The sequence below is a fragment of the Trichechus manatus genome, unplaced genomic scaffold (genome assembly GCF_000243295.1).
Source record: "Trichechus manatus latirostris isolate Lorelei unplaced genomic scaffold, TriManLat1.0 scaffold00105, whole genome shotgun sequence".
NCBI lineage: Eukaryota > Metazoa > Chordata > Mammalia > Sirenia > Trichechidae > Trichechus > Trichechus manatus.
The window spans coordinates 8,505,179-8,528,037 of NW_004444041.1; the positions used below are offsets into that span (position 1 = coordinate 8,505,179).

General features: G+C 42.1%; 1 protein-coding gene across 1 annotated transcript; it reads left to right on the forward strand.

The window, feature by feature from the left end:
* Nucleotides 1–338: 338 nt before the first annotated feature.
* On the forward strand, nt 339–22,378 carry NAAA (N-acylethanolamine acid amidase). The gene is made up of 11 exons (XM_004383155.2): nt 339–594; nt 1,259–1,423; nt 6,493–6,619; nt 7,535–7,625; nt 12,605–12,681; nt 15,993–16,165; nt 16,307–16,369; nt 17,359–17,425; nt 18,160–18,188; nt 20,932–21,009; nt 21,617–22,378. Exons 1-10 carry the CDS (start codon nt 389–391, stop codon nt 21,005–21,007), a joined length of 1,074 nt encoding a protein of 357 aa, XP_004383212.1. The 5' UTR covers nt 339–388; the 3' UTR covers nt 21,008–21,009; nt 21,617–22,378.
* The last annotated feature ends 481 nt before the right edge of the window (nt 22,379–22,859 follow it).

Here is a 22,859-nt window from a genome sequence, read left to right on the forward strand (position 1 = left end):
ACCTTTTCGGTACTAAAAATCATTTTCTTTAAACGCCTCCAGGCCTCAGTTTATACCCACTCGGCCCACGTGGCTGAGATGGAGGTGAGGGCGGGGGAGTGCGAGCAGGTGGCCCGCAGCATTTGCCCTCCAGCGGTCGGAGGAGCCCCGCGGACGGAGAACCCGGCGGTAGAGACCGAGGCGCGGGAACCGAAAGAAGATCTGCAGCTGGGACCGCGGCCAGACTCCCAGCTCTGCATGTGGGTTGAGGCGTGACCGGGGTGGGCGGGCGGCGCGTGGGCTCCACCTCCAGCCCGCCCGGCACTGCCCCGGCTCCTCCTTCTCCTCTTTTTGCCTGGAAGCCGTCCGGGGCCGCTTCTGTCCGAGTTGTGGCCGCCAAGCCCGAGCTATGCGAGCCGCGGGCCTGGGGGCGCGCCCTTCGCTGGCACTACTGCTGCTGCTGGCTGGAGCCCGAGGATCCACCGGCAGTGCTTTCGACCCCGTCCCGCCGCGCTTCAACGTGAGCCTGGACGCGGCCCCTGAGCTGCGCTGGGTGCCGGTGCTGCGGCGCTACGACCTGGACTTCTTGCGCGCCGCGGTGGCGCGAGTCGTCGAGTGAGCGGGCGCGGGGCCCTGGACGGGTCTGCGGGGCAGGTTTGCCGGGCGCTAATGGCCTGGGTCCCGGTGCGGCAAAGCGTGGAAGCGCGCTGCCGAACGTATTTTAAACCGCGACTCTACAGTTTTTTCCCCTCTTTAACAGCCTCCCCTCCAGCTTACCACTCGGCCTTTGGGGTGTGGAGGGGCGGCGGGGATCAGAACTGGCACTTGCTGCTCTGGGCAGCGTCGGGGTTGAAGCCGATCCGGTGCGCCTGGTTTGGCTTTCAAATTACGTGTTACCTGTGGCACACCCGTCCTCGAGCCGTTCCGGGTCTGGGTGGCGCGCGGGTGCTTCCCCGGGTGCTCCCGTACAGAATAGGGGACGCAGCCCACATCTTCCTTGCAGGCCTCGCGGGCCCCTCAAGCCCACCCCTTTGGGACCACGCTCGTTCGCCCTCCCTGTCCCTCTCAGTTTTTCTTTTTCCCACCCTCCTGGACACTGTGGATTGGGTGATGCGGAGCCTGGGCTGTCCGGACTCTGGGAGAAACGGGAAGCGGTTAGCACTCACTTCTGACCTCTGATGATGAGAACTTTAGATACCCCCCACCCCCAGATACACACATGGTTACATCCCTTTGAGCCCTAAGCAGATCAAACAAGCTCTTGGCTTTTCCTTTCTAGGGAGAGAGTCCCCAGGTACATCTACTCGGTAGTTGGAAAGTTGATGGGGATGCTGGAGCGCTTCCTGCCGCAACCCTTCACTGCTGAGATCCGCAGCGTGTGCGAAGTCTTGAACCTCCCCTTGACCGACTGCCTCCTCATCAACCTGGCCTACGAGTCCACGGCGTAAGTACCCCGTGCCAGCACAGATTAATGTGGGACTTGACTGGGAGGACTCTTGCCACCTGCGAGTGGGTGGAGACGTATTTTCAGGGTAATAAGAACAGGCTGGTGACTGGGGTAAACCAGACACTTCCAACACTTCCTCTTTGCTTTTCTGGTAAATCTGAGCAGCAATTTTGGGTCTAGCGCGAAAGCAGATTCTCTGATCTTGACACTGAACTTTTCTTCTATGTGTGGCCTCCTTTTCTGTCTCCACAAATCCAGGTAGTATCCCACTTTCAAAACTCCCCTCACAGTGCATTTTTCCAGGAAGCATTTGGAATTAACCTTACGCTCATCTGGACCCTTTAGTTAACCAGAGACCCTCCAGCTTTGTAACTTCAGTGGGTGTGGCAGAACTGAGTTGTCTCCCTGCATTTATCCTTGCCAGGTTTTCATAGGTAGGAATCCAGACTGCTCTTTCAGAGTTTGTATTCCTTCAGGGCTAGGGGCATAGGGCCAGCCAGTGTTCGGTATGGGGAGTGAACATGATAACATGCACTCAGAAGTGATATGTGGAATGTGTGGTTGATCTCTGCAGAGTACCAAGCAGCCTTATGGGTTTATTTCCTCAGCAGCTGCTAACCAAAAGGTCATGGTTTGAACCCACCAGCCGCTCTACGTGAGAAAGATGCGGCAGTTGGCTTCCATAAAGATTAAACCAAAACCAAAACCCACTGCTGTCGAGTTGATTCCGACTCAATAGCGACCCTATAGGACAGAGTAGAACTGCCCCATAGGGTTTCCAAGGCTGTAATCTTTCCACATCTTTCTCCCGTGGAACTGCTCGTGGGTTTGAACTGCCGACCTTTCAGTTAGCAGACAAGCACTTAGGCACCACACCATCAGGGATGCTCTGTAAAGATTATCAAAAAACCAAACCCGTTGCCATCGAGTCAATTCCAACTCATAACGACACTATGGGACAGAGTAGAACTGCCCTACAGGGTTTCTAAGAAGCAGCTGGTGGATTCGAACTGCTAACCTTTCAGTTAGTAATCAGTTTCTTAACCAGTGTGCCACCAGGGCTCCTCTGTAAAGGTTATAGCCTCAGAAATCCTATGGGGCAGTGCTGCTCTGTCACATAGGGTCACTATGGGTGACTGGACAGCACAGAACAACAACAACGGCATTGAGCCTACTGGTTTCCAGGTACTTCAGGAACACACAACCACGTGAGGGAGATGGCATTACCTGTTTTGAGATGTGGAAGCCAAGCCTCAGTGGGGTCAGGTAGATGGAGAGTGGTGAGAAGCTGATGCTAAAGCACAGATACCTCCTCTCGACTGCACTGCCTCACCCAAAGCAGAGCCCCTCTCCTTATCTGTCCCCTGTGCTTTTGGGCTACATAACACCAAAACATTTGGGCATGATACAGCAGCAGTGTTATCTTGCCAATTTTGAAAAATCATCTTTAAGAAGAAATTCTACAAACTTTATTTTAGTCACTTCCAGTGTTCTATCAGTCCCCTGCCAAACACGAAATCTTTGAAATTAAGGTCAGAGACTTTGGAAGGAATTAAAACCTGACCAAGCTTCCTTCTTTAAACAAACAAACAAAATAACATTTTTTAATAGACTTTATTTTTTACAGCACTTTTAGGTTTATAGAAAAATTGTGCAGAAACTAGTTTTCATATATATATAGCTTTCTCTTAATTATAAAAGTGATATGTAATCATTATAGAAAATTAGAAAATACAGAAAAGTATAAAGAAGAAAACTAATCATAATTCTGCCAGTAAGAAATGACCATCAATTAAAAGCTTGCAAGCGGCATCTAAGGCACAACGACTGGCCTCTGTTCGCCTGGAGCAGCAGAGGAAGGAGAGTCAGGAATAGGAGGAGGAAAAGGAATATGTGGCTGATGGCCTCTGTCTTAGTTTTCTAGTGCTGCTGTAACAGAAATACCCCAAGTGGATGATCTTTAACAAACAAAAGTTTATTCTCTCACAGTTTAGGAGGCTAGAAGTCTGAATTCAGGGTGCCAGCTCCCAGGGAAGGCTTTCTCTGTAGGTTCTGGGGGAAGGTCATTGTCATCAGTTTTCCCCTGATCTAGAAGCTTCTTGACACAGGGATCCCAGGTCCAAAGGAGGCACTCCACTCTCAGCACTTCTTTCTTGGTGATTTGAGGTCCCTATCTCTCTGCTTGCTTCTTCCTCCTCTTATCTCATGTAAGATAAAAGGTGATGCAGGCCATACCCCAGGGAAATTCCCCTTACTCAGGGCTGTGACTACAGTAAGGGTATTACATTGCACCCTGTAATCCTCTTTAACAAAACCTAATCTTGCCTGACTAACCATGGACAGAAATTAGGATTTACAACATGTAGGAAAATTAGATCACAAAATGGACGACAACCACACAATATTGAGAACCGTGGCCTAGCCAAGTTGATACATATTTTTGGGGGACAACACAATTCAATCCATAACAGCTTCCATGAACAACTGCCTCCTTTGCCATGAGACCAGAAGAAATGGATGGTGCCCAGCTGCCATTACTGAACATATTGATAAAAGATTCCATAGAAGAATCCTGATCAAAAGGAGGAAATACAGAGCAGAATTTCAAATTCTCATGGACTCCAGGCTTCCTGGAGCCATGAAGGTTGGGTGAATCCCTGAGACTATTTCTCTGAGATAGTCTTCAAACCTTAAACCAAAAATATCCCCTGAAGTCTTCTTAAAACCAAACAATAGTTTACCTTAACCAGAAAAAAATGTCTGCCTTGAGCATATTGCCCTTTTAAGAACTATCTATATGGGATCAAAGTGACAACAGCAACTCTAGAGGTTAGATAGGGGCAGTGAATTTATGTTAATAGGGGAGGAACAACTCAGAAAAAGATGGTGAGAATGGTTGCACAACTCGAAGAAGTCGCTAAATGTTAACATGTAGAAACTATTGAACTGGTGTATGTTTTGCTGTGTATATTCTCAACACCAACAAAATGACCATCAGTCGTTTAGGATATTCCTCTCAGCCTTGTTTATGTGGTTTGCATATGTTTCCCCCCAGAATCAGACATGTCGTTGTTAGGTGCCCTGAAGTCGGTTCTGACTTTTAGTAACCCCATGTTCAACAGAACAAAACGCTGCCCAGTCCTGTGCCATCCTCACAATTGTTGCTGTGTTTGAACCTATTGTTGCAACCATTGTGTTAATCCATCTCCTCGAGGGTCTTCCTCCTTTCTGCTGACCTCCTACTTTACCAAGCATGATGTCCATCTTAGTCATCTAGTACTGCTGTAACAGAAATACCACAAGTGGATATCTTTAACAAAGAGAACTTTATTCTCTGACAGTCTAGTAGGCTGCAAGTTCAAATTCAGGGCATCAGCTCCAGGGGAAGACTTTCTCTGTCCTTCTCATCAATCTTCCACTGGTTGAAGAGCTTCTCAGGCACAGGAACCCCAGGTCCAAAGGACACGCTCTGCTCCTGGTGCTGCTTTCTTGGTGGTATGAGGTCCCAATGTCTCTCTGCTCACTCCTCTCTTTTATATCTCAAGAGATTGGTTTAAGACACTATCTAATCTTGTAGATCTCATCAATATAACTGCCGCTAATCCATCTCATTAACATCATATTGATAGGATTTACTACACACGGGCAAATCACATCAGATGACAAAATGGTAGACAATCATACAGTACTGGGAATCATGACCTACACAAGTTGACAGATATTTTTGGGGGACACAATCCATGACAATGTCCTTCTCCAGGGACTGGTCCCTCCTGATAACATGTCCAAAGTAGTGTGACAAAATCTTGCCATCCTTACTTCTAAGGAACGTTCTGGCTGTACTTCTTCCAAGACAAATTTGTTCGTTCTTCTGGCAGTCCACAAAATATTCAATATTCTTTGCCAACACTGTAATTCAAAGGTATCGATTCTTCTTCTTCCGTCTTTCTTATTCATTGTCCACCTTTCACATGCATGTGAGGCAATTGAAAATACCATGGCTTGGGCTAGGTGCACCTTAGTCCTCAAAGTGACATCTTTGCTATTTAACACTTTAAAGAGGTCTTCTGCAGCAGATTTACCCAACGCAATTTGTTGTTTGACTTCCTGACTGCTGCTTCCATGGGTGTGAATTGTAGATCCAAGTAAAATGAAATCCTTGATATCTAATATTCTCTCCATTTATTGTGATGCTCTTATTGTTCCAGTTGTGAGGATTTTTGTTTTCTTTATGTTAAGGTGTAATCCATAATGAAGGCTGTAGTCTTAGATCTTTATCAGTAAGTGCTTCAAGTCTTCTTCACTTCCAGTAAGCAAGGTTGTCATCTGCATATCACAGGTTGTTAATTAGTCTTCCTCCAATCCTGATGTCTGAGAATTGGACATAACTATATAACATTTTTATATAACATAACGTTAAATATTCTCAGAGAATATAGACATTTACATTGTTTTAACAAACGTCCTCCTTTTTTCCAAAAAATACTTCTCTCCAGCTAGGAGTTCTTAAAGGATGCTTGTTCTCTTACCAGCCCTCTGCAAGGGGCTCAAAAGGTGTGGGGGGGGTAGAAGTGTGAGCCAGATACCTTAAAAGAGAAGATCATTTTCTCCAGGAAACATTTGCAGAGCAGAATGGTTCATGGCCATTGTACTTGCTCTGAGAAATTTCTAGAAGGGAGCGATGGCCTTGAGCTAGCTTTGAATAAGGTATTTAATAGAATAGATACCGCCAAGCAGAGGAATAAGCAAAGTTCAGGGGTCTAGCTCAGCCCAGATGGATCCATTTCTCTTAGGATTTAGATTTAGGATGAAATTCCCATTCAGTGTGTTTGTGATGCTTTGTGTGCCATGGGCGAAGGTTTAATAACATGGACTGAACACACAGTTGTGTTCAGTTGTGTTTTTCATCTTGAACTGTGAATGCATGTTCCTGTATAAGGATTATAGCATATGTTATCAATTATAAGAAAGAAAAATGTTGTACTTTGAGGACTTGTCTTAAAAGTGAAAAATTCATTTTTCCTATTTTTCACATTCATTCATGCTGGACTCTTTCCTTTTCTCAGATTCTGCACCAGTATTGTGGCTCAAGATTCCAAAGGCCACATTTTCCATGGCAGGAATTTGGATTATGGTTTTCAAAGTATCTTACGCAACTTGACTGTGGATGTGCAATTCATAAAGAACGGGCAGGTATAGTTGGTACGGTATAAGATAACAAAAATCATTTGGATGACCTGCTAACTAAAGCGTGCTGTCAGTGTAAGATATAAAAATCATCAAAACCCGTGGAAAAACCAAACCAGGAGAATTATTTATATGAATTATTTTTTTTTTTAAATTACACTTTAGATGAAGGTTTACAGAACAAACTGACTTCTCTTTAAAGAATTAATACACATATTGTTTTGTGACATTGGTTACCAACCCCACGACATGTCAACACTCTCCTGTTCTCGACCTTGGGTTCCCTATTACCAGTTTTCCTGTCCCCTCCTGCCTCCTAGTCCTTGTCCCTGGGCTGGTGTGCCCCTTTAGTCTTGTTTTGTTTTATAGGCCTGTCTAATCTTTGGCTGAAGGGTGAACCTCAAGAGTGACTTCATTACTGAGCTAAAAGAGTGTCCGGGGCCATATTTTTGGGGTTTCTCCAGTCTCTTAACACATTAAATAGTAAGATTTAGCAGTGGGTCTAGTAACTCCCATGATTTGAGAGTAGTGATGAACGTGAATGGTATTTTAAGCACTGCAGCCACTGCTGTATGTGTGAAAGTACCTGTGATTTCTACTGGTGACAAAAATCACAGACGCTGCTATTACTACATGACTTGTTGCATGCATTCTTCATAGAAGGAATTCAGTTTCTGTTAGAGGTTAGTGAAAATAGACATGTACTTTTTTTTTTCATCTAAGGTTACAGATCCACTGAATTCTATCCATGGGCCTCCAAGGTTAAGAACCCATATTCTAGAAGGCTATTGCAGAGTTTTTATTCTATTATGTTGGAACTTATAAGAAAAAAAAAAATCATGGGATTTGTGTGGTGAGACAGATGATTTCGCTGTGTTTTTGGCTGAAACAGTAAAATGGTACTTTGTCTCTTGATTTCAGATCGCATTCACAGGAACCACTTTTGTTGGCTATGTAGGACTGTGGACTGGTCAGAGTCCATACAAGTTTACTATCTCTGGCAATGAACGAGGTAATCAGAATGAACTTGCAAGCACTTTTAGCCATATCCCTGTTCAATTCTTTCCAAGTACTTTATTCTCTTACCTACGACTCTACATCTGCTACAGGGTAGTAACTTCCTTTCTAGTGGGGAGAGATGGACAGTAGGCATGTAAACAATAGGAGAATTCTAGGTAGTAATGAGTGCTACAAAAGAAGTAAAACGGGAAGAAGCGATACAGAGTGAAGGAGCAGGTAGGGCAGTTACTGGAGGTAGAGGGTCAGGGAAGGCCTGACCCATGTGGTCCTGGAGCAGTTCTGCAAAAGCTGAGAGAAGACTATTCCCGATGGAAGAAACAGAAATGGCAAAGGCCATGGCTAGGAATAAGCTTGGTGTGTTCCAGAAAGAAAAGAAGGCCCGTGTAACCACAGCATGGATGTAGGAGGAGGAAAGCCGAGGCCAGATTATTCTTGACCATGGGGAGGAGTTTGGATTTTAAGTGTAATGGAACCGTAGGAGGTATTAGTCTGGGAGTGACCAGTTCTGGTTTATGTTGTGAGCTAATCACTTTGTCTCCTCTGTAAAAATGGGATTGTGTTGGGTTAAAATAGAAGCAGGAGTCCATTAGGAAGCTATTGCAGTAATCTAGAGGGTATATGATATTGTACATCACTTTGCAGTTCACTGTGTACTCTGTCACATATTTTCTCGTTGTTGTTGTTAGGTGCCATTCAATCGATTCCAACTCATAGTGACCCCACGTGGCAGAGTAGAACTGCCCCATAGGGTTTTCTAGGCTGTAATCATTATGCAGGTCTTTGTCCTGTGGAGCTGTTGGGTGGGTTGGAATAGCCAACCTTTCAGTTAGCAGCCAAGTGCTTAATTGTTGCACCACCAGGGCTCCTTGTTTTCTCATTAGACCCTCACAACATTGCTGTTACTCAGGCAGGGCTGATGTTATCAGTCGCATTCACTATACAGAGGAGGAAACTGAGACTATAAGATGACATGGGAGTCCCGGGATGATGCAGACAGTTAATGTGCTTGGCTGACAACTGAAAGGTGGTAGTTCAAGTGCACCCAGAAGTGCCTTGGAAAAAAGGCCTGGCAATCTACTTCTGAAAAATCAGCCGTTGAAAACCCTGTGGAACACAGTTTTACTCTGAAACACATGGGGTCACTGCGAGTCAAAGTTGACTCGACAGCACTGGTTTTAGGTGGTGGAGGCAGTTCTCAAATTGGTCTTCTGAGTACTGGCCCGCTTGCCCTGTTGTCGCACAACAAACCTCAGGGGAACATTGTTCAGGTCCACAATATGTGGGAAATCCAGAGATATACCAACTCTTGTCTCTGACCTCGGGAACTTGCAGCTGAGAAAGGAGGAAGACATACACAAAGAATATCAAAAGTTTCATTTTGGCCTCTAATTAACTCCTGACTTCTTCTTGTTGGTTCCTTTTGTTAGGTTTATTCCTATCTTTCTACTTAAGGCTGTACCAGGTATGAGTATATATCGTGTCCACAGTAGTCAATTCTTTATCCTAATATATTTATTCAACATTTTCTCAAATATCAGCTGTGAGTGAGACCTGGTTCTCAACCAGTTACTCAAGTCACAGCATGACATTTACTGAAGTTTTTAACAGAATATCTGAAAACATGTACATTTATTAAAAAGAGGCTTTTGTTTTCATCATTTTACAATTCAAATTGACAGACTGATTAGTAGAACCTAAAGTGTGAGCAGTTTAAAAATAACTGAATTAGTCTACATCATACACATGAAATAAATATTCTCAAACTGCTTTTTTATAAAAAAAATTATTTTGTTGTTGAGAATATATACAGCAAAACTTACACAAATTGAACAGGTTCTGCATGTACAATTCAGTGATATTGATTGCGTTCTTTGAGTTGTGCGACCATTCTTACCTTCCTTTTCTGAGTTGGTCTTCCTCCATTAACATAAACTTACTGCCCCCTAAGATTCTTATGTAATCATTTGAGTTACTGTTGTCACTTTGATCCCATATAGATACATCTTGAAAGAGCATAGTGCTCGAGGTAGACATTTTTTGCTAGTTAAGCTAAATTATTGTTTGGTTTTAAGAAGACTTAAGGGGATATTTTTGGTTTAAGGTTTAAAGATGATCTCAGTACAGTAGTTTCAGGGGTTCACCCAGCCTCCATGGCTGCAGAAAGTCTGGAATCCATGAGAATTTTAAATTGTGTTCTGCATTTTTCCCCTTTTGATCAGGATTCTTGAATTTTCGATTAAAATGTTCAGTAATGGTAGCCAGGTACCATCCATTTCTTCTGGTCTCATGGCAAAGGAGACAGTTGTTCATGGAGGCCATTAGCCACACATTCCATTTCCTCCTTCTATTCCTGACTCTCCTTCTTCCTCTGTTGTTCCAAGCTTGTGCTCCTTGGATGGCCATATGCAAACTTTTAAGACCCCAGGCATTACACAGGAAATAGGAGGTAGAACAGAAGCACAAACATGATATTAGGCCAGTTACCTGGGATGTCCATGAAACCATGGCCCTAAACCTCCAAACCAATAAACCAAATCCCGTGAAGTGTTTGGTTTTACATAAGCAGCCTCAGTGCTCCTTTTTGTTTTTTGTTTTTGTCTTTGTTGTTAACATTCTATCACATGACTTTTGCTGATTCAACTTTTTACAGGTTCAAACTGCTTTTTAAAGATTTCTTGAATTTTTTTTTTTTTAACCTACAATTGAGCTAGAATGCCTGAATAACAAGGCAACATCTCTTGATTAATAAAAATAATTAAGAAATAGTGAAAGAGGTATTTCAGAGTAATAGTCTCGGTGGTTCCTCTAATTACTGGTCCAGTAGGTATGGCCTTTTTTAAGAATTTGAGTTTTGTTCTACATTTTTCTCGCATTCTATCTGGGACCATCTTTTGTGTCCCTAGTCTGAACGGTTGGTAGTGGTAGCCAGGCACCACCTACCGTATTTTTACGCAAATAACGTGTGCCTTCTGTGTTTGTTTGCTGGCCACACCCGCCCCCCACAAGGCGCCCTCACAAGCACCGCTGTGCCAGTCCTCTTCCACATGTTGCTGTAAGAAAAAAATGAGCAGTTCTTCTAGTCTCAGGGTAGATGAGACCATGATTCGTGTAGACTGTTAGTACTGTAGACTACTTTCTTCTCTTGAGTCTTTGGTTTCCATCTTTTTCTTTTGCTCCAGACAGGTAAAGACCAATCATTGTATCTTAGATGGCCACTCATAAGCTTTTAAGACGCCAGATGCTACTCACCAAACTAGGATGTAGAACATAAAGTTTATGAACTATGTTATGCCAATGGACCAAGTTGTCTCATGAGACTATGGTCCTAAGCCTTTAAACCCATTAAACCAATCTCACAAGGTGTTTGGTTATGTCTAGGGAGTATCCATAACTGTGTCCCCTATGTGCTTTATTGTACATATGAATATGTATGCAGCACACTCTTACATGTATATACATACGCTTACAGATGCACCTATACATGCACGTATACCTTCCTATACAGGTATATGCATACATACTTACCTGTGTAACCACACACATATTTTTGGTTGTCTTTGCAAAATTGTATATGTTATATAGCATTTACCAAAAATGTCCCTTTTTCTTGTGTACTTCTTAGTATCATTATTTATCTTGGTCAAGTTGTGCATACTTCACCCACATTCGGTACTACCTTTCCCATCACCGAGAAAAACAAGTGTTACTGTCCAGAGGAGCCTTGGTTCCCCGTGGTTAAATGCTTGAGGTTGGCAGTTTGAACCCACAAGCTGCTATGTGGAAGAAGGATGTGACAGTCTGCTTCTGTAAAGATTACAGCCTTGGATACCCTATGGGGCAATTCTACTCTGTCCTAATAGGGTCGCTATGAGTCAGAATCAACTCAATGACAATGGATTGCTATCTAGAAAGTGATCCCCTCTTCCTCCCCCTCCCATCCCTGGTGATCACCAATGAATGCTGATTTCTGTATGTATACCTATTCTTTTTATAAAAGTCGGATCATACAGTATTTGCCCTTTTATAATTGACTTATTTCACTCAGCATAATGTCCTCCACATTCATCCATGTTATGTTTGAGAACTCATCATAATTCTTTATAGCTGCATAGTATTCCGTTGTATGTGTGTACCACATTTTATTTATCCATTCATCCGTTGATGGGCGCTTAGGTTGTTTCCATCTTTTTACTATTGTGAATAGCGCTGCAATAAACATAAGTGTGACACGCTAGATTCTTTTGTTCACTGTTAAATTCCAAGGGTCTGGACCAAGTCGGGATGTGGCACATAGAGGAGCCCTGGTGGCAAGGTGGTTAAGAGCTACGGCTGCTAATGAAAAGGTCGGCAGTTTGAATCCATGAGCCACTCCTTGAAAATATAGAGGATGCTCAACACTTATATCTTGAATGAAAATTCGTCTTTGGAAATAAATCTCCTTCAGAGATTTTGAAAGACATGAAAAAGTAGTTTTGGGGAATGATTGTACATTTGTCAATTTTTAAAAATCTGAGCTCAAATCAAACTTAAAGTTTTGAAAGATATTAAATTCCTTACATTTTTCCTAATACTTATTGGGCTACTTCTCTTATGCCACTTGGCTTTCTTTTGCCTGGGGGGAATTATAGGATGCTTCTCTTAAACATCATTACCACTGTATCCTGGTACAAAGGGAAGGTACTCTTGAAATTTGAGGGAATATTTGCATATTTTTGCTTGCTGAAAGATCATATGTGTTTACTGCGTGTGTATATATATGTAATGTAGATTTTTTTATGGTTGACGTGAGATTCAAGCTTAATCTTTGACAACTGCATGCCGGTAAAATGACTATTCATCAACTAACTTTCCTCTTCTGTCAGCTTTTTGGGAGTTGTAAAATGGGAAAGAAACAAGATTTAAGGAATTTTTAAATTGGTGCTTGGACAGCGGTATGTGTATTTAGTTCTTGGTCCTTCCTCATCTTGGCAGGTGGCGGCTGGCAGTGGGAGCATGTGATCAAGGGCCTTATTTATAGACACTCCATGGTCAGCTGGCTTATCCGCTCTGTGAGTATATTTTCTGTGGAGCCCACCTCAGCCCAACTTCTTCCAAACCCAGTGTTCATGCTGTGGTGCTCTGTGTCATTCAGTGTTGTTTTTAATATAAGAAGCTTCTGAAAAGAATAAACATCTCAGTGATGCCTTGATGTTTGCAAACTGCATATAAATCTTTTTTATAATAGGCTAGAGTTTTCTGCAGTAACTGATTGAGGTAAGAAATAACAAGCTTTTTCACAGATATAGATATGCTCTGCTTTTTAGAATCTCCTTTGCAAATATCCCAGTTAGGAAAACAAATGCATTAGAAGGTAGCTTTGCATACAACAAAAGGAACATCTGCTTTCCATGAACCTATTAAATGAACAGGGTTGCATATCACATATAAATTATAATCTGATGCACAGAAAGCCCATTTTCAGGTACAAGGATCTAGCCCTGCCTGACTTTAGCCTTTTTGGCCCCTCCTTCCCTTGCTCTAAATTTTCTGGCCCCACTGGACTTCTTGCAGTTCTTGGAAACCTTTTTGCTAGAGTACTCCCTAAGTACAGTGAAAAACTATATATCCCTTACACTTTTAAGCAGCAACAAATCCAGTGTTTGTAAATGTTGACATTAAAAAAAAAAAGACACGCACACACTTAATTTAAATCTTGCCAATGGAATAGAAAGACAATAATGATTTAAAAATCTATTTAGATATAATTTACATACAATAAAGTGCACAGATCTTAAGGGTTTAGTTCAATGTGTTTTGACAGTTGCATATACATGTTTATCCATGTAACCACCAACAAAACAAGATATAGAACATTTCTATTTCCCTGGAAAATTCCCTTATGATCCTCTCCACCCTGGGGAAACTTTTTCTTTTCTCAGTATGTTTTTCAGATGCATCCATGTTGTTGTGTGTATCGGTGGCTCATTCCTTTTTGTTACTAATGACTATTCAGTTGTATGAATATGTTACTACGTGTTTATCCATTTTACTGTTGGCAGACGTTTGAGTTGTTTTCAGTTGTCTGCTATTATGAATAAGGTTGCTATGGAAATTCTTGTATGAGTCTTTTTGTAAAAATATGTATTCATTTCACTTGGATAAATGCCTAGGAGTGGAATTGCTGGGTCATGAGTCAAAATCAGTTCAATGGCAAGTCACAACAATGAAAGTAGATGTACATTTAATTAAAAAAAAAACAAAGACTTTTTGAGGTGTAATCCACATTATAGAGTTAGCCTATTTAAAGTGTACAATTCAGTGGTTTTTAGTATATTCACAAAGTTGTACAACCGTTGCCACATTCAATTTTAGAACGTTTTCTTCCTTCCAAAAAGAACCTGCTTACCCATTAGCAGTTACTCCCTATTTCCTCCATTTCCTGACATAGGTAAGGCACATGCCTTCCCCTGAGTTTGTCAGCTCAGTGAAGTAAGTCACTACTGTCTTCAGTATTTCTTACTGATGGCCTTTTTTTTTTTAATTCTAGGAAAAATATATATAACAAAACATTTGCCAATTCAACAATTTTTACATGTACAATTCAGTGACATTGAGTACTTTCATCATATTGTACAACCATCACCACTATCCTTTTCCAAATTATTCTACCACCATTAACAGAAACTGGGTGTCCCTAAGCAATATCTCCTCCTGTTCCCGTCCTTCCTGCCCCTAATAAGCTTTGGTCTCTATACATTTTGCCTATTTCATATAAGTAAGATGATACAAGATTTGTCCTTTGACTGACTTATTTCATTCAACATAATGTTTTCAAGTTTCAACTGATTTTTTTTTTTTTTTAAACGTGTTCTCATAGAAATCTCTGCTGGGGTGATGCATTCTTTGACAGTAGTTGGGGAATGGTATAGGCAATATGATCGAACAAGTATTCCAGCATTCCTACTTCCTCTTTTTATAATTTCAAAACAAATCAACTTGCCAAAATTCCTTACCCCTAACAGCAATATGGATAAAGCAAGGAAAAGCATACAAAGCCCTACTATGGGTTTACGGTTAATAGCACGTTGAATGCTGGAGCCTTTGCAGACACCGATGTTGGAACTGTTCCTTTGATTGACCCTATCCCCATCCCTACCCTTGACGATGTACCTTGGCAATATTCAAGATAGATGAGCATAAAATGTCCTTCTTTCAAAAAATGGTATAAGAGTGACTGTGAAGGTGAAGGTGGGAAGGACAGGACATCTACCCAGGATGTTTTTGAGCAGATCAGCTTAGAAAAGAGCACTTAGGGAAGACGAAGATTTAGAAAGTGATCCCCTTAACTATCCCTGCCGACAGACGTCTGGAAAGTCTTCATGGCCTCCAAAAACAAACAAATAAAAAAAAACAAACCCATTGCCACTGAGTCAATTCTGACTCATAACGACCCTGTAGGACAGAGTAGAACTGCCCCAAAGAATTTCCAAGGAGCAGCTGGTGGATTCGAACTGCCGACCTTTTGGTTAGCAGCTGAGAGGTATCTAACTACCAGTTTAAGATCACTATTCTAATGTAGCATACTCTCTTTCATCTCCAAGCCTTTACCAGTTTATTCCATGGAGCTAGAACTTTCTTCCCCACTTCCACCCCAACCTCCCAGCCACCATTTTCAGCAGACTAACTTCTACTGATCCAATGGGTCTCAGCTCATGTGATACTTCCCTGGGATGCCTTCTCTGATGTGCTAGTTGAGGGTGACTGCTACAACTTCCATAGCATCTGTTTCTCCTTTGTCTCCTTTGGTGACACATTATACTGTGTCACCATTGCCTGTTGACTTTTCCGTCTTCCTTGAAAGTCTGGGAGAACAAGCACTGGATCTGTCGTAGTCACTGCTCTATCCCTGTACCAGCACAATGCCCAGCACATAGTAGGTGTTCAAGAAATACGTGTTGAGAACACTGTGGTAATTCCAAAGTTTTGCTTACCTTTAGTGCTTAGTGCTGATAAATAATAAAAATAACATAGTCTCGGAGGTGGGGGAAAAAACTTTTTGAAATAACAGATGATTGAAGAAATGTGGGGAGTCTCTTGTGAGGGTGACCTGCCTAGAAAGCACACAGTCTGTGTTTGATGAGTCAGACCTAGAACTTGTCAACTTCCAGCTCCCTACTTTTGTGAGAAAAATCCTGCTTCTGTGGGAGCCCCCCTGAAGCTGAAATTTCTTCCATCTCAGGAGCCCTAATGTCAAAAGGATGAATGAGGTCAGAGCAATTTTCAGATGTAGTCGTGGCTTAATATATCAAGAGAATGTTCTTTGGACTATTTGTCCATCTGTTGGTGTGGACCACTAATGCACATTTATCCTTTTGTTCAGACCCTGAGTGAGTCAAACAACTTTGCAGCAGCTGTTTATAAATTGGCCAAGACTCCCCTGATTGCTGATGTTTATTACATCGTTGGTGGCATGTTCCCTGGGGAGGGTGTGGTCATCACAAGGAACAGAGATGGCCCAGTGGACATTTGGACGCTAGATCCTTCGAATGGAGCGTAAGTAGAATTGAGGACTCTGGTCATTCTGTATCAAATAATATATTTTTGTAATTGGTGAAACTAGAGGCAATTTTATACATCTCTTCTTTATCTGTGTCCTGAGTGACCTCGGATAAGGCAAGATATGCTTTTTTTTAGGTGGTTCCGAGTTGAGACGAATTATGACCACTGGAAGCCAGTGCCTGAAGAAGACGACCGAAGGTAGACCTCTCTACTCTTGCTAGTTTACAGTGCTTTCTTGTGGTCAGGAGAAGGAGCCCGTCCTATTACAGGAACTGAAGAGGACTACAAGTGCTATTCCTTACCAGAAAATGTCCCTGGGCTCCCTTGCCAGTGCTTTGGCTGGGCTGGGAGAGTGTAGTGCGTGGCGGAGCGCACTGGGGAAAGCCTCTTGGGCAGTTGTGTGGTGTTGGGAGAGTGAAGTTGGCCCTGGTCTCAGAGTCAGGAACCCTAGATTCTACCACCAGCCCTGCTAGTGACTCACTGGCTGACGTCTGTGGGCCTCTCTTCACCAAAGAGATAGGACCAGATTCATGGTCTTCTGTGTAGGACTTTGTTGGGAAGGAAAACATTTCCCTTACTTCAATAAATAAACCAGTCCAAGGGTTTTCATTGTCCCTTCTAATTTTGAAAATTCTGTAATTTTAAGTCTAGGAGCCTAGGTGGCACAAGCAGTTTGTGATTGGCTGCTAACCTAAAGGTTGGTGGTTTGAACCTACGTAGTGACTCCTTGGAAGAAAGTCCTGTTGAACTGCTTCCTTAAAGATTACAGCCAAGAAAACCCTACGGAGCAGTTCTACTCTGTAACACGTGGAGCTGCCATGAGTCGGAATCGACTCAACGGCAAAACAACAACAGAATTATAAGTCGGTACGTCCCCAAATAGTGGGTAGTTAATTATATACCTCATCTTTACTGCCCCAGGAGTGTGGTGGCAGCTGTTCAGTTCTGCAGCACCACATTTTCACCCTCTTGACTCCCTTGAGCAGATGGAGTCAACGGCCCAGCTGTTGAATCGATTCCACCATGGTGGTCTGAGCCTAGGCAGGAAGCATGCTTGGGGGCCAGAGCCTGTTTTGGACAAAGGGTGGTAATGAGGGTATGCCTTGTGTTGTGCCTCCCAAAAGGAGATCTGATGGGATTCAGGGTTTTCTGAAGTGCTAAGTGACCTTTAACCTCTGTCCTTACAGGACACCTGCCATCAAAGCCCTTAATGCCACTGGCAAGGCAAACCTCAGTCTGGAGACACTATTCCAGGTAACTTGTGTTGTTGTGTCCGGCTTTTACCGAGGGTGTTTGATGTCTTTGTTAATAGTAATAATAATAATAACAAAATTATCCTCTGAAATCACATGCATTAAAAAACAAATGTAGTAGATGAAAATGTTAGAGTGAATGTTTAAAACCAAAAAACCAAACCTGTTGCCACTGAGTCGATCCTGACTCATAGTGACCCTATAGGACGGAGTAGAACTGTTTCCAAGGAGCGGCTGGTGGATTCGAACTGCCAGCCTTTTGGTTAGCAGCCAAGCTTTTAACCACTGTGCTACCGGGGCTCCAAATGAATTTTTAAAACCCATAATTCGTCGTCGTTGGGTCGATTCCAACTCATAGCAACTTTGTAGGACAGAGCAGAACTGCCCCATAGGGTTTCTAAGGAGCAGCTGATGGATTCCAACTGCTGACCTTTTGGTTAGCAGCCAGGCTGGTGAATGTTTAGCTGGCTGCAAATATTAAAAAAAAAAAAAGTCAGATAACATTGTCTGAACTGGTTTATGTATGGGTTAAAGAATCCATCTCATCTAAGTTTTTGTTCATATTTTTAAAAAACTGGCATAATTGTAATATATGTTCATTATTTGAAAGAAAAAACTTCTACCACCCCAAGATTCACTGCAGTGTTAAGGGCAGATATTCTTTCTATAGATATTCTGCATGTATTTCTTCTAACCTTTAATATTCTTTCTAATATGATTTTTTTTTCTATACAGGTTTTGTCAGTAGTTCCAGTTTATAACAAGTAAGTTACATATTAAACATACCTGTTCATAAGTCCCTAAGAATGGTGAATTCATTCACACACACACTCTCTTGCTCAGTAATGATACGAGCGTTCCCATGGACCAGGCTTTCTAGGTACTGTGTGTACAACAGTGAACAAAACTAAGCCCCTGCTTTCATGGGACTAACATTCTAGTGGGACGGGGCAGCAGGAAAACAAATATACGTCAGGTGAGAAGTCCTGTGAAGAAAAACAAAGGTAAGAAGAATAGAGAGACGGGGAAGGAAGAGGGCAATGACGTGTTCATCCTAACTCAAAACACAAACGCTAAAACCAAAAGCACATGCTCACAAACCCTGATTTGTAGCATTTGCCCGTTTTCATGGTGTAAATACTTTCACCATGGCCAATTTCAAACACAGTTGGGTCTTAAATTCCTGCATAGTTAACAGTTGGTGCTCGCCAGCCTGAGGGAGTCGGCTTCAGCACACCACTGATGGTGCTCCTTCCAGTGGGGAACAGACTCTTATATAGCACAGTGGAGGCACAATTTTGCCCTTTCAATATTCATTTTAAATTAGGGTTAAAAACCTGTATTTGTCTTCTTATCTATTTTTATGGTTATATAAATAATGTGTCTTTTAGAAATTAGTATCATAATAAAATAATTACACTTATTTTAATAAAACAAAGCATTTCTCCATGTTATTGATCACCCCTTATAATTATATTTTAAAATAACTATATAGTGACGAGTGTTGTTGGTTGCCATCGAGTCAGTTCCAGCTCGTAGCGACTCTGTGTACGACAGAATCAAACACTGCCCAGTCCGCTGCCATCCTCACAATCATTGCTGTGTTTGAGCCCATTCTTGCAGCCACTGTGTCAGCCCATCTCATGGAGGACTTTCCTCTTTCTCGCTGACCCTCTACTTTACCAAGCATGATGGCCAATAGGATGTACTATATTGAGTTAGTGGAGCCCTGGTGGTGCAGTGGTTAAGCATTCAGCTGCTAACCAAAAGGTTGGCTGTTTGAATCCACCAACTGCTCCTTGGAAACCTGTAGTTCTACTCTGTCCTATAGGGTCACTGTAAGTTGGAATCGACTCGACAGCAACGGGTTATATTGAGTTAACAGTTCTCCAACTGTTAGTTTTTCCTCTATTAAAAATCTGAAATAAATATATTTGTACATTTTCCCCTGCTTTTGGATTATTTCCCTTGGCTGAATTCCTAGAGGTAGGATTACTGAGTTAAAAGGTACCAGTGTTTAAATAACTCTTGAAACATTTTTTCAAAATCAAGCCTAAATTTGTTATAACAATATAAACAGCTTACTAAGTAGCGTGTATCTCTATTTTATAACTGAAAACCCAAGAGGAACTGCGTTTAAATAACAGTCACCATTGAGCCAGGATTAACACAGATCCCCCACTCTCAGGCCTTTTACATGTAATGATTAACAATGACTAAGGCAGTTCAAACTGTGTGAGGCTGAAAGAAAGGAATCTGAACATTAACAGTTAGCTCTGTGCTGCCACAAAATTACACTCACCTGCGACACAACTCCCTCGTCTGTGGCCATAAAAAGACCTGTTGCCCTGGAGTTGATTCTGACTCATAGGGACCCTATAAGACAGTAGAACTGCCCCCATAGGATTTCCAAGGAGCTGCTGGTGAATTCAAACTGCCGACCTTTTGGTTAGCAGCCAAACACTTAACCACTGCGCCACCAGGGCTCAGTGAAAATACTAAAGCAGAGACAGAGAATAGACTAGACTAAAGCAAAAAGTAACTGAGGTCCTGTTCAGAGAACCTCCATTACTTTTGGACATGAGCCATGCAGGTGCTCATAGTGCTGTCTCCAACCTATAATTATCTTGGGACATAGCACACCTCATTCTACCTGTTCCTGAGCAACCCAGGTCTAGATGCTTTGAGCAGAAATTATGTATCCCAGCTGATTGCCAAGACAATTGGTAAAAGAGGGGAGTGAAGGGGTGCACCCTATGTATGCATGCACAGTGCACATATATTCAAGTTGTTTGGGTCTCTTGCAATACAGAATCTTAAATAAATGAAATTATACTTTTCAGTACCACCCTTAGACCTGGACAAAAGGGGCCCCTGTCTTGATCCATGAGTATTAGAGGACTCTGCCTTCCTCTGTCTGTGACCCTCCCCTTGATATAAGGAGTCCAAGAACCCAGGACCCTGGATTTCTCAGCTTCAACAGCCTCAAGCCCGTTTCCAGGGCGTGTGTGCAGTCTTCTTCCCTGGGTGGCATTCTCCTGATGGGGGTGTGCAGCCATTGTAGACATCCTGTGTTTGTTTGCTGGGGAATGTGTGTGATGCATAGACCTGAAGGCTGAGGTGTCCGCATGCATGCACGTATGGCCCCTTGTGGGATAGGACAGAGCCAGGAGTGAGAGGAGGAGGGGACAGGCCATGGGTGAGGGCCAAGGCTGGCTCTGCCTCACTGCCACAGCATGAAACTCTGAGGAGTCTGAGAATTTTAATTTATAGCTTAGCCTTCTGCATTGTCGTCAAGTAGAAGGAAAGAGCACTCTATTTAACTGACAACTTGATTTGTAAATTTATGCATACATAATAAATTTTAATTTTTCTGACATTTGCAAGCCGCCATTTGTACTCTTGTCCTAGGTCCCAAGTGTTAGGGAGGGACTTGGTATTGTGTTCCCTTTTTTTGGACTATTAGGGAAATTATGTGTATATAAAAATTCCTTTCATTATTTTCAGCTGCACAATTTATACTACAGTAATGAGCGCTGCCTACCCAGACAAGTACATGACTAGGATCAGACACTGGGGTTAAAAGTAAGTAAGCATAAGAGTGAATTCACCCATGTTACAGAAGATTTGCTATTTTTTTTTTGTGGGGGGGGCATGGAGATGCTGATATTTCTCACAGAAGATGGTAGCATCCTTAAAATTTATACATACATACAGGCATCTGGCATATGATTGTCATTTATGTCAGATTGATTGTCATTACTAGGTATTTTGTTTTGAATTGTTTATATGAAAACTCATCTTTTCCCTTATTAAAACCCACTCTCAGGGCAGAATGTTAACTGACATGAGGGATAAACACCTGGTAAGATTTATATATTCCCAGAGTAATAGTGAAATCCAGAACCTTTGTAGCATGGGAAGACAGATTGTTTCGGCAAACGACACTTATAGAATTTATTTCAGACACCAGTGAGCCCATAGAAGAGGGGAAGGACATGTGGAGAAAGCAGGAGTCCTTTCTGCTGTCCCTGAAATCAAACCTTATTGGCAGCCACTTCCTGAAAGGCCACCAGTCCCTACTGCAAGCATATTCTGGAGTTTGTAAACCTGACCTGATGTTTTGGCTCACATATCAGGGGAGTGTTAAAAAACAGTGTTTGAATTAAATTTTTTTTTTTTTCCCTTACAGGTGTTTTTTTAAAAATGAAGTTCTTGAAGAGCTGCACTTTAAAAAATAAAAAAAGTGAAGTCTTGTACTATTTTATAAAAGATATGGGCTCCCTCCACATTAAACTTTTGAGTAGGGGCATAAGATCACTTTGGAGTTTGTTTTGGTAAAGTGGGTAATAAGTATCGTCCTGCATTCTCATTTGCCTTGGCTCTCCCTAAACTTCTTCTGTAGCCCTGGTGGCATAGTGGTTAAAGAGCTCGGCTGCTAACCAAAAGGTTGGCAGTTCAAATCCACCAGCCACTCCTTGGAAACCCTATGGGGCAGTTCTATTCTGTCTATAGGGTTGCTATGAGTTGGAATCGACTTGATGACACCTAACAACACAGCAACAAGCTTCTTCTGTCCTAGCTTGAACAACTCAAAGTTAAATGGTCTTAGAGGTCATCCTTAGGCTTTATTCCTAGCTTATCCAATAACATAGAGCTATGTTACTAGACCTCAGTTTACCAGCTGAGGAAGTGAGCTGGCAAGACCTCTTTGTTCATTGTAAAGTCCTTCTGGAAGAGCCAAAGAAAAAAGACTTTAAAAAAATTTTTTTCTAGCTTGAATAGAGCCTTGTTTCAATGCTTGTTAGTCTGACCTTTGATCACGTATGGAATTTTAATTTTTTATAATGTTGCTAATGCATTTTAAAAAAATGATGGACCGTCTTTTTTCTAAGTAGCTACTTTCTTACTGCTTTTGAAAAGCAAATTATTTCTGATTGTTACGTATCATTGGTTAGTAAAAGTTGGAAGAGATGTTGGCAAAGAGAATAAAGACATTTTCTAAGATATTTAGAGGTGTGTTCTCCCTACTTTCTTATACCTACAGTCTTGTAATTGTGAACAGCTGCCCTGCGAAAGCAGCTCTCTTAGATATTAAGTGCCAGAATTCAAGTAAGTGCACGGCTGCTTTGTAGGATTTGATTTTTCTCACCTGTACATGAAAGAAACTGCTTTGATGATGAAGTCAGAAAAGGTTAAATGCATGAACAAAGGAGTTTCGATTGGATGTTCTTGTTTAGTGTACCAGCAGAACAAAGGAAAATGCAATGTCTAGAGTGAAATGTTATATAGAAGTACAGCTCATCCCTGCCCCACCATACTGCATACCTCCTTGGAGCCCAGATTGTTCATACTTCTTCTTGGATAGTGTTGGATAAACAATGATAAATTCCCATCACCCAGTGTCCTTTTGAAATCAAACGTCAAAAGTAGCT